This window comes from Spea bombifrons, chromosome 10, assembly GCF_027358695.1.
Source record: "Spea bombifrons isolate aSpeBom1 chromosome 10, aSpeBom1.2.pri, whole genome shotgun sequence".
NCBI classification, from domain to species: domain Eukaryota; kingdom Metazoa; phylum Chordata; class Amphibia; order Anura; family Pelobatidae; genus Spea; species Spea bombifrons.
This window is the reverse complement of record NC_071096.1, coordinates 22,881,320-22,894,143: the sequence shown is the minus strand read 5'-3', so window position 1 is coordinate 22,894,143 and position 12,824 is coordinate 22,881,320. Positions and strand designations below refer to the sequence as shown.

Sequence of the window (12,824 nt, the reverse complement as noted above, 5' to 3'; positions counted from 1 at the left end):
CATTAATGCAGTAATTCATTTTACTTCAACTTATGACGGCTGAATAACAATGATTTTGTTACCTTGATAGATAGCAGCAATGACATATTATCTGTATCAAGGTTTTGCTAATTTATTATGTTTTGTCCTTTATTTATTCAATCTACCCACCAGGACCTGAATTACATAATAAGATCTACCCACTAGTCAGATGAAATCTATACATGCAGGATTTTTTTTTCTGTATTAAGAAAAAAGCCTTCTATTACTGTATTTACCTTTTCAGTGCTTGAGTGGTATGAAATGTCTTATGAAACTGCTAAACACTCAATGGGTTATGAATCCCCACTAAAACAAAGCCCCACTATGTATGCACTTTGGCTGCCCTGTTTGTATCCTATTAATACTCATACTTCAATCACAATATACACACACACACATATATATATATATATATATATATATATATACATATATATATATATATATATATATATATATATACATACATACATACATACATACATACACACACTACTGTTCAAAAGTTTGGGGTCACTTAGAGATGTTCTTGTTTGTGAAAGAAACGCAAATTTTGTCCATTAACATATCAAATGAATTAGAAATATAGTGTTCACATTGTTAATGACTATTGCTGCTGAAAACTGAGGCATACAGAAGTACTTTATCAGCAATCAAAACTCCTGTGTCCCAACAGCGCATTGTATTGACTAATAAAAGTTTAAGTTTAAAAGGCTGATCATTGGGAAACCCTTTTAGAATTATGTTAGCACAGCTAGAAATTCATTGTTTGTGTGCGACACCTCTGCACTAAGATAATGTCTGTAAAGAAGGGTCTTCCTTCTGTATTAATACACCAATACATTCAAGTCTACGGTCTGCATGAAGATCATACCTTCCCGTGGGTCTAACCTTCAAATTAAGATCATACCCGTATGTTAGAATTTGAACCCTTCCCCTGTTTCTCCAGTGCTTCTTCTTGTTTGAGTTTTGGTTTTTCAGTCCGTGTATGCCAAACCCATACCTGAGGAGAAGAGAAATAAACTAGACATTAGTTACACCCTTTCCAAATAGATTTATTTTCACAAGCATATTCACAGGTGCCCACCCAAACACTTCAGATTTGCTAAAAAGCATAATTACGTCATAAAGGTATAGAGGTTAAAGCTTATATTGTCTGTCATAATTATTTTTTCTCACTAGACAGAACATGCGTTTAACAATTAAGGGAGAGTATTTTCAACGTTTAATCATATTACATTTTCATGTGAATCCCAGACAAAGACCAGAAGTCACAATGTCTTCAACTTTTGTATTCAAGCGAACATGTATTGCTCACCAATGATTCACGAAAACAATACAAACAGTCAAAAACAACCCCTTTATCAAGTGTGAAAGAAAAGTTACAAATGGCTGAAATAGTTATTAAAGTTCTTTAAAAAAAAAAAAATAAAAACTATGCCTTTTAAGGGATCATAAGCGTTTAGGCATCATACAGGCACTCAATATCTGATAAAATATATAGCCTTGGAGGCTGGCACGCCTGCTCGCTTTAAGCTAATAACCTAAAAAGTACTGAATAACCTGGATCCACCCAATATATTTTTTTAATTGGCCCAAGTTATTTGTATTAAGAAAACCTTACTGAACTTTACATGCCACTTGCATTTTTTGAGGAACTTCCCAATGGTATTATATATGATGAGAAAGAGAGAGCAAGAACAATTTCCACTGTTTATAGTAGACAATATTTCAATAGAAGCATTAAGACACTAATCACACATCCTTTTGGCAACCAATATCTACCAACTGTGGCCATATTATTACCCCTTCATTTTTTATATGCTTTACACAGGTTGTGTGAAAGCCAGAAAAAAAAACTTTCAGCTCAAGATTACAGAAATACCCCATATGCATAGGCTTATTTATACTTTTGGAAAGTTACAGGGCACATTGGACATCTCAGTTAGGCCTGCAATAATATATATTTTTGGAGATGGAGCTTTCATTTGATTCCTCCTGTTGGGATATCATACTTCCTGCTTTCTGTGTTATACATACAATGCCTTTTCAATTTTTTTTCACAAAACACATATGTGCACATATGAGACTCCAAATGGTAATAAGAGTGAGCATTCAGAGGTGGCCATTTTGCATAATGATGGACACTTTAACATGCTTACTGTAGGGATACTCTTATTAACATTTGGACTCATAAGTGTTTCGATGAATTCAACGCTATCATGGAAGATATATTTTTGATTAATGTTGCTGATTACCGGATGAATTTAGCTGTTTTTACTCACTCCAATTGAACGGAATTAATTAAAGCTTTCTTTGATTTTTTTGAGTAAATATTTTTTGTGCTCTGTGATCAAAAAGCATTTAAGCTCTATGAAATAACTTTTGTAAACACTTGAGGAAATATATTGATACATTTTTCTTAATGGGCATTTATTGGGGGTAATAAAAAAAAGTGCCACATTTGTACAAGGGAAAACCAGTAATCTTATTGAGTGGTCAACGGCTTGCTAATGCACTGTGTGTGTATTTAGATATGTATGTGTGTGAAGCAGTGTTGCCCCAGGGCCCCACCTTACTTTGTTCCACCGCTGTGCAGAGACATGGCAGAAAAGCCACTGTCTCTCCTAATGCTATTTTTTCAATGTGCTTGATATACTTGTCATCCATATTTCAAGAAATTTGTAGCCATGTAAGATGTATAAGCAACCTCCAGGGGCTATGCGCTTGGATCTTTAGATCCTTCCAAGATCGGACTGCAAGAAGAATGATACAGTGGGAACGTAAATTTCTCCATAGAATTAAAAATGACAGATACTCAATATATTGTTATTAAGAATTTTACCAAAATGTAATATATAAAAATCACATATATTCATTAATATGTGATTTAGATGTGATATGAAATGGATAAAACATCACACATTATGCCTTTAGAAGAAGCTTAATCAGAAGTATCTACCATGATACGAGTATCTTGCCAGAAAAAAAAAACATGATAAAAAAAATGTATGTTATTATACACCGATCAGCCATAACATTACGACCACTGGGTGGAATATATTAGGCAGCAAGGGAACATTGCGTCCACAAAGTTGATGTGTTAGAAGCAGGAAAAATGGGCAAGCGTAAGGATCTGAACGACTTCTACAAGGGCTAAATTGTGATGGCTAAACAACTGAGTCATAACATCTCCAAAACTGAAGCTCTTTCAGGGTGTTCCCGGTTTACAGTAGTCAGTAGCTATTAAAAGTGGTCCAAGGAAGGAAAAGTGGTGAACCGGCGTCAGGGTCATGGGTGGCCAAGCTCATTGATGCACACTGGGGCTAAGGCTGGCCAGTATGGGCAAATCCAACAGACGAGCAAGTGTAGCTCAAATAGCTGAAATGGTTCATGTGCATTGCTTTCCTGGAGAACACATGGCACCAGGATGCATCCATGGAGGCATCCATGGAGGCCCCACCTCTCAAGTTACAAGACTAAAAGGACCTGCTGCTAATATCTTGGTGCTAGATACCACAGCACACCTTCAGGAGGTGTAGTCCATGCCTTGACAGGTCAGGGCTGTTTTGGTGGCAAAAGGGGGATCTACACAATATTAGGCAGGTGGTCATAATGTTATGGCTGATCTGTGTATTGTTCACATATTTCATAATTGAACCCTGTCTTTATAGAGGCTCTTTTGTGCCCAAAACCCGAGACTTTTTCAGCATTTTTTACAGTTGTTTAAGGTTGACTCTGGTTTTGAATTTTTCTTGCGCCCAAAAAAAACTATATAATGTTTTTTTCAAGGATAGATAGAGCTGTCTTTTGATGCAATTTTTAAATATAGTCTAACATTTAGTATAAATAAAACATAAAAATATTGAATACATCGCTTCTAATTTTTTTCCTTTGAAAGTTGTCCCCAAACCAGTTCAGATGAACAAATTATGAGGCCCAAAATAGAACATGCTCTTTCCCTTTACCAAACGTAAAATTTTCAAAAGTCTCATTTTGTACTGTTTAGCAGCCTGCCAGATATACCACCACAAATCTATATATTTTTGGAGAGAAAACAACCTATTTCACTAGAAGCATTCAGACACAAATCATGCAACCAGGTGGTCACCAACCTGTAGCAAAGAAAATCGTAAAAATGAATTTCCGTAGATTTTTTTCAACCAACCTCTACATGCTTCTTGGATTGCTTGCGTAGATTACATGCAAAAGCAGAGATACTCATCACCTCAATGTATTCAGCTGCATCTCTAGATTACAGAAATACCCCAATATGCATGGGCCTTTGTATATTTTTTTATCTACATGACACTACTTAACAGCACACAGAACAGGGCAAGGTAGGCACGCATGATGGGTTTTTGTTTTCTTCTTCTTCTTCCAATTTAAGACAATATATTTTGTTGTATTTTAGTCAACTGAACTGGTTTGGGGTCCATTTTCATAGTAAAATATCAGATTAAAAATGTTTTTGTTTCAACATTTTTCATTAATGCATTATGAATACTGAATGTTGGATTACACAACTAATAATGGTATTAAAAAAAAAGTTGTTTTTGTCCTTGCTGAAAAAGTCAGTAAAGGGTTATATTATGAAATACCTTATTTGCTTGATTATAAGACAACCCCCCAAAATTTGAATTTAGGAAAAAAAGAAAAAGCCTGAGTATAAGACTACCCTAAAAGAAAAAAGTTTTACTAGTAAATACCGTATATTCCGGCGTATAAGACGACTTTTTAACCCGAGAAAATCTTCTCAAAAGAGTAACCCCTTCAGCGCCGGGCAGAACCAGCGTTGTAGATAGAAGGGGGGACGTCGTTGCACCGTAGCTGCATTGGCACTGTGGCTATCCGAAGCTTAGCTACACAGCGAGGCTACAGCCCACCCCAAACATCAGGCAACACTCATGTTGAGGTGAAAACAGGACTCCTTTATTAAAGACAAATACAGAGTTATATATACACAAGTAGAAAAGGGGCAAGACAAACATCACATGATCTAATCCTGCAACACAATATCCAGGGGAAGAACAGTATGACACGAGACATAAATAATTACATTAACTGGGGACGTAGACGTGGAATGACGATAGACATATAATTGGCTTGAGACAGACAATGGCCAGGAAACAGGGATAACAGGAGCTCACAGGATTAACAGCTACCTGTTAAGTAATTGATAATTAGGTCTTAAGACAAGGGCTAACTCACACAATAACAGGGGAAACACTTCACACCTATACAATTAACAATGCTAAGACAATCAGCCTTCTTCCTACCACAGGATGTCCAGCTGACATTACAGTTTTGAGACACTGAGTGCTAAAACATGGGGAACATCAGCAGAAACTGAACCCCTGTATCCACACACAGAAGTCTCTACAAGGCCTGGGCCCATAGTCGATAGGGAGGAGGCTGGCTCTCAGGCCACTCCACGGACCCCAGTGATGGAGGGTTCTGTCACAGGGTATACTTACTTACCGAGCCGGAGATTCCCCACGAAGCCACAAATCTCTAGGGGAGGGGCGAGTGGAGAAGCCGCCTCCCCTGGGCCGGTCTTCAGGGCCGCGCAGAGGTAGGTGCAAGATCACGACCTCCCTCTAACTAGCCCAACATTAGGGAGCTCGAGGTCTGGCACTTCAGACCTCGACTTCTGTGCTCCCTAATCACTACGCGCCGGCTATTGATGTCAAGTGCGGGGGTGACGTCATGTCCCGGTGCTCGGCATCAATTGCCAGCGCGTAGTGATGAGGGAGCAGTAAAGCAGAGGTCTGAAATGACAGACCTCACGCTGCCACAACTGTGATGGTCAGTGTATGTGTATGGTCAGGTGTGTGTAAGAGCAGTGTAGGTAATTGTGTGTTTGTAAGCTGGTGTGTATATATATGTGTGTGTGTGTGTGTAAAGGCAGGGGTGTGTGGTGAGGGCAGTGTATAAATGTGTATGTATGGACAAGCGTATGTTAGTATGTGTAGATATATTGTTATATTTGTTTTGTCTTTGCAACCTTTCTAATAAACCTGACCCTGTGTCAGATTGCACAAACTTCAGGCAAACAGCAGTAAGTTCGTGCAATCTGACACAGGGTCAGGTTTATTAGAAAGGTTGCGAAGACAAAAGAAACATAACAACACAGCAATAAAAGAAATACCTTGCCTGTCCGGCACTTACTATACAAGGGATGTCCCTCACTACCAGCTGGAGAGCTTCTCTCTTCCAACTTAACATAATATGTCCAGCAACCTTTACTCACATGTCTCTCCCACAGACAGGCTTTCTGTGTCCTCAGCCAGAGAGCTACATGCCCTCCTGGCTTCCCTTTTATATCCGCCCTCTCGTTCACCTAAATGAATCATCTAGCAGGTGGAAGACTCTGGTGTTACTTCACATAGGAAAGGAATCTAGGAGAAACATACCTCCCTTCCACCACCAATCCTACATGAAAGTCACAATATATATATATACACATTATATATATATATATATATATATATATATATATATATATATGTATGTGTGTGTGTGTGTGTGTGTGTGTGTGTGTGTAAGGGCAGTGTAGTATGTATATGTCTGTATAACAACCAGCCAATCACCGGTAAGGTACATCGCTTGCCGTGATTGGCTGGTTGTTGTATACTGGGTAGAGGGGTAGTCTTATACGGCGAGTATAGCACAAACTCTATATTTTAACTGGAAAAGTTGGGGGTCGTCTTATATGCCCAGTCGTCTTATACTCCGGAATATACGGTATTAATTCACATGTAAACGGTTTTCATATTTAATAAAAACTATGATAGAGAAAAATGCATTTTTTGTTTTTATTTCCTTTTATTTGCTGGACCCGGTTATGCACATCTGCCCCCCTTTTATGCCACTCTGCCTCCCTGGCTGCCAGATATGCCTTATACCCCCATATGCCACTCTGCCCCCCAGATATGCCTTATACAACCCTATATCCCACTCTGCTCCCCATATATGCCTTATACCCCCTATATGACACTATGCCTCCCTGATATTCCTTTTAACCCCTATATGCCACTCTTATCCTCCCCCAACTTACCAGTGCTTCCCAAGACTTCTTTTTTTTGAGATGAGATGAGTTCTTGACATTTAAAAAAAAATATCACTATAGAGAAAATTACTGTAAAAGCATTCCTGCCGATATATGCTTACCTATAGTGCTAAGAAACCACTACCAGTGCTGAGGTACCCTTTTTAGCCTCATGACTTGTCAAGGGGTTTAACGGGTTTAGAAAGGAGGCAATACTTTTTCCACATAGGGCCAGGTAGGGTTGGATAGTTTTATTAAAAACATTAAAAAGCATTTTTGTGTTTACGCCGTTATTAAATATTAAAATTAGTTTGATGATCTGAAACATTTAAGTGTGATAAATATGCAAAAATAGAAGAACTCAGGAAAGAGCAAAAGCTTTTTACAGCACTATTTACCTTTATATAGTACGTCTGGGTTTTTTTGCACAAAACAAATCCTATAATAAAGCTTTACTTTTAATATACATTAACTAAAATCATGATACACACTAAAATCATGAAGTAATCAATCTAGCATGAAAAGAGATTATTGTTTGATAGAATTATTAGAAAGACTCCAAAACAGATAGATATTTGATTGAATTACTAAATAGTCAATAGCTGTCCCAGAGCTTTTAGAGGTAGTAGCCACAGGGGTCTCCAATTCCCACCTTACTTCAGTATAGTCCTGCTTGACACTAGGGCTGAAACAACTAATCGATAATAATCGATAATGAAAATCGTTGTCAACGATTTTCATTATCGATTAGTCGAATCGATTTTTATCGATTAGAAAAAGAGGTTTTTTTTCGGCGAAATGCTCTGAAAAACTCCTCTCGTTATATAATCCGACCTCAAACAGAGATCGGATTATAACACTAGAATCCAGATCCCCCGCAACGCTGCAGGGGACCTGGATTCCCCTCACTGTCGGCCGGTCTCTCACTTCTGTCTCTCTCCCCCTCCCATACACCCCTCTGACTCCTCCCCCCTCCCATACACTGCTCTGCCTCTCTCCCGTCTCAGTAACGGAGGCTGTCTGCGCGAATCGTGCAGACCCCCACCGGCTGACAGAGAATCGAGATCTCCTGCAGAGGATCATCCTCTCTGTCAGCTGGTGGGGGTCTGCCTCCGTTACTGCCCTTCACTTACACTGAGGCTTCTATGAAGCTGCAGTGAAAGTGCCTGTCAGCAACGGAGGTTCACAAAATACCAGGGAGCCGGGTAGAGAGGCAGAGTGGTGTATGGGAGGGGGAGGAGCCAGAATGGTGTATGGGAGGGGGGAGGAGGCAGAGTGGAGTATGGGAGGGGGGGAGGAGGCAGAGTGGAGTATGGGAGGGGGGAGGAGGCAGAGTGGAGTATGGGAGGGGGAGGAGGCAGAGTGGTGTATTGGGGGAGGAGGCAGAGTGGTGTATGGGTGAGTTATAGTGGTGTATGGGGGGTATAATGAATTTTAGGGTAGCAGAGTGGTGTATGGGGGTGTAATGAATTTCGGGAAGTCAGAATGGCATATCTGGGGGAGTTAGAGTGGTGTATGGGGGGTATAATGAATTTCAGAGTGGCATATCTGGGGGAGGCAGAGTGGTGAATCAGGGAGTATAATGAATTTCAGGGTGGTGCAGGGCATTTATGGGGAGCGGAGTGGCATATCAGGGTGCACAGTGGCATATAGGGAGGTATAAGGCATAAATGGGGCGAGTGGCATATTGGAAGTTATAAGGCATATAGGGGGTATAAGGCATATCAGGGGGGCATAAGACATATCTGGGGGTAAAAGGTATATCGGGGGCACAGTTGCATATCACTGGCATATAAGGAGTATAAGGCATATCAGGGGTACAGTGCCATATCAGGGGGCACAGTGGAATCTCTGGCATATAAGAGGTATAAGCCATATATGGGGGCAGAGTGGCAAGCTGGGGGTGAGATGTGCATAACTGGGGACAGTTTGGTAAATAAAAGAAAATATAAACAAGGCTTTTTTCTCAGTTTTTATTAAATATGAAAAATAGTTAACATATGAATTAATATTTACTAATAACTTTGTATTAAAACCTAGTTTGAGAAACACCGTGTTTGGGTTCTTGTAGCTTTTATTATCATGTCAGTAAAATAAGAAGGTGAATAGAGAGAGGCCATTGCAATAAAGAGATGAAAGTGTAATTTGTACGTTTTTTATTACATTATTTTAAATTTAAAGAAATTGCATTTTTTATCCGATTAATCGAAAAAATAATCGGCCAACTAATCGATTATTAAAATAATCGTTAGTTGCAGCCCTACTTGACACTATGCCGTTAAGGGCATAACCTGAGGGAGAGACCAACATTCTAATCCCTGCCTAAACTCCTATTTTACAATCTCACAAAACAAAATCTATAATGATCTGCCCGCCCTCCGTTTCTAAAAATTTGCTGTATCATCGCTGGATTCTCAAGCAACTTGAGATTACCCGCCGTAAGTCTAGATCGGACATTCCACAAATACCCCCTGGGTGTGGATTGGTACATCATGGCTGCATTGTACTCAGCAGTTTCTTCACCAGCGAGAGTAGGTAGGGAGGGGAAACATTGTACATGTATTTCAGAGAATTCATGCCACTTGTTATTATGTTACTGTAATCTCTCCTAATGACAGATATACCCAATTGTGCAGTTGGGTCAAGTCTATACCCAAATCTATACCACTTTTAAACCTCTCCATACCACAACTAGAAACCAGCCAGCATCAACGATGCCTATATACACACACCTAAAAATACCCAGATAAAGTTCAACACAAATTCTGCTATGCCAAATATAGTAGTTAAATATAAACATCCAAATATATGAACTATTTTTTAATTTTAATTTTTTTATTACTTTTGTGTATTCTGTAAAACTAAGGGGCATATGTATATACACTTTATTAGGTACACCTGTTCAATTCCTTGTTAACCCAAACAGCTAGTCAGCCAATCACATGGCAGCAACTCAATGCATTAAGGCATGTCGACATAGTCAAGACAACTTGCTGAAGTTCAAACTGAGCATCAGAATGGGGAATAAAGGGGAACTAAGTGACTCTGAAGGTGGCATGGTTGTTGGTGCCAGACAGGCTGGTCCGAGTATTTCAGAAACTGCTGATCTACTGAGATTTTCACGCACAACCATCTCTAGGGTTTACAGAGAATGGTCCAAAAAAGAGAAAATATCCAGTGAGCAGCAGTTGTGTGAACGAAAATGCCTTGTTGATGTCAGAGGTCAGAGGAGAATGGGCAGACTGGTTCGAGATGACAGAAAGGCAACAGTAACTCAAACAACCACTTAGGTATGCAGAACCATACCTTACAACCAAGGTATGCAGAATGCCATCTCTGAATGCACAGCACGTCAAACCTTAAAGCAGATGGGCTACAGCAGCAGAAGACCACACTGGGTGCCACTCCTGTCAGCTAAGAACAGATAACAGGCTACAATGCACACAGGCTCCCCAGAATTGGATAATGGAAGACTGGAAGAACGTTGCCTGGTCTAATGGGTCTTGATTCCAGCTATGACATTCAGATGGCAGGGTCAGACTTCGGCATAAACAACACGAAAGCATGGATCCATCCTGCCTTGTATCAACGGTTCAGGCTGGTGGTGTAATGGTGTCGGGATCATTTTCTTGGCACATTTTGGGCCCCTTAGTACCAATTAAGCATTGTTTATACGTGACAGCTTATCTGAGTATTAGTGCTGACCATGTCCATCCCTTTATGACCACAGTGTGCCCATCTTCTGATGGCTACTTCCAGCAGAATAATGCATCATGTCACACAGCTCACATCATCCCAAACAGGTTTCTTGAACATGACAATGAGCTCGCTGTACCCCAATGGCCTCCACAATCACCAGATCTCAATCCAATAGAGCATCTTTTAAATGTGGCGCTTCGCATCATTTGGACCAAAATCTCTGAGGAATGTTTCCAGCACCTTACAGAAAGTATGCCACGAAGAATGAAGGCAGTTCTGAAGGCAAAAGCGGGTCCAACCCAAAACTAATAAAGTGAGTGTATATATATTCCAAAAATAGTTGCCGGCACTCGTGGGACTTGGTTTTAAATAATTTCAAGAAACTCTGTGTTACAAGTCAACGTTTCAGTCTTTTTATTTTATATGAGATACATCACAATAGATGAATATAGTTTTTTACTTACTATTCATCCCAGAATACCAGTGCTATATACACTACCAAAGGTCCATAAAAATTTACAACCACCAGGAAGACCAATAGTCTCGGCTATTGGAGTAATCCTAGAACGTGTGGCGAAATGGCTAGACTATCACTTTAAGGAGTCAGTGGAAGCCATACCAATAATTTTGAAGGACACTAATATTCTCATATACCATTTGAAAGAAATGAACATAAGTATGGATGGAATAGTCCTAATGTCCATGGATATCAAAAGTCTAACTACCTCCGGATGCCGGTCCTCAACATTGATCGTGCCACTGCTACTGGAGCTCCACCTCTGCTTGGTGCTTGATGATGACACTACCTCCAGATGCCGGTCCTCAGCATTGATCGCGCTACTGCTACTGCTGATGCTGGTATCGCTGCTGGAGGTGGTTGTGAATTCTAAGTCAGGTTAACCCGGTGGCTAGCTCTGTTTTTTTAAAACCTGTATTCATAAAGCTGGCAATGCTGTCGCTGGTAGTGTCAAACTGCAAGTATTATAAATTTTTGTAAGGTTGAAAAACCTGTTTTTTATATAATTAGGTGCTGCTTTTTGAGGGGAGGAAGAGAGGAATAAGTAAAGAAAAGAATAGACCATAGATTGGGGGTAAGGAGGGGAGGAAGAAAATTGGAATTTATGGAGTTAAATAAAAGATACTCAACCACCAGAGATCTCAGAGGTGGAATTAGAAGTTACAGACACTGATGTAGATAAAAATCCAGACTATTCAAAAGACTCTAAATATAAATGAGGTCTCTCTCGGTGAAAGAAAAAAAAAAAAATCGCAAGAATTCTCTTTTAGAGATATTATGCTGGCTATTTCTACGTGTCAAGTTACAGTTAATAACAAAATTACCAAAGTTAAAATAGATATAAAGTAGAGGGGTTGACAATAGGGTCCTGGGAATGGAACACAGTTTAGCCGATCTTAAATTTGTCAATTTGGCTGGATTCTCAAACTAAATAAAAGCAAATACATTTTATTTCCTACCTCTTTCCTCTCCTCTTTCTTTAACCATTCCTATTTTTTTTTGTTAGATATCAGTTATGAAAGAGGGAAGGTGGAACTCAGGAAGGGATTGTTGAGATGGTAGCTACCAAACTCAAATTGGATTGATCTGGGTAGAGGAACTCGCCAAGGCTTCCCTCCTTCCCCAGCATTATTTACTCTATAGAAATAATATAGAATACCGGCAGGATAAAGGGTTTTAGAGTGGCCCGGAAAGTAGAGAAGGTTGCTCTCTATGCTGAAGATTTTTTATTGTTTTTGGAGGATCCATGTTCTTCATTGCAGAATCTTTTACAGATTGTAGAAGAATGTGGGTCCTTATCGGGTTTAAAGATAAACTGGTCTAAATCGAATATAATGCAACTTGATAAGGGAGCTAGGGAAAAGAGCTTAGTGACTTGTCCTCTAACTTGGACTGAGAATTTTATGTATTTGGGGGTTGTGATATCAAGTGATGTGAAATCATACTTTAAACTAAATGCCCAACCAATATTGGAAAGAACGCTTCAAAATGTATCTGTTTGGAAACATTTACCTATCAATGTATCTGGAAGAGTTA

At 39.5% G+C, this 12,824-nt stretch overlaps 1 protein-coding gene across 4 annotated transcripts in view; it reads right to left on the bottom strand.

The window, feature by feature from the left end:
- Positions 1–489: 489 nt before the first annotated feature.
- B3GAT3 (beta-1,3-glucuronyltransferase 3) overlaps positions 490–12,824 on the bottom strand; it is a 44,823-nt gene continuing 32,488 nt past the window's right edge. For all 4 annotated transcript variants that reach the window (XM_053448804.1, XM_053448806.1, XM_053448805.1 and 1 more), the window contains exon 6: positions 490–1,024. In XM_053448804.1, coding sequence (XP_053304779.1) covers positions 926–1,024 — 99 coding nt within the window. In that variant the 3' untranslated portion in view covers positions 490–925. The remainder of the gene's footprint in view (positions 1,025–12,824) is intronic.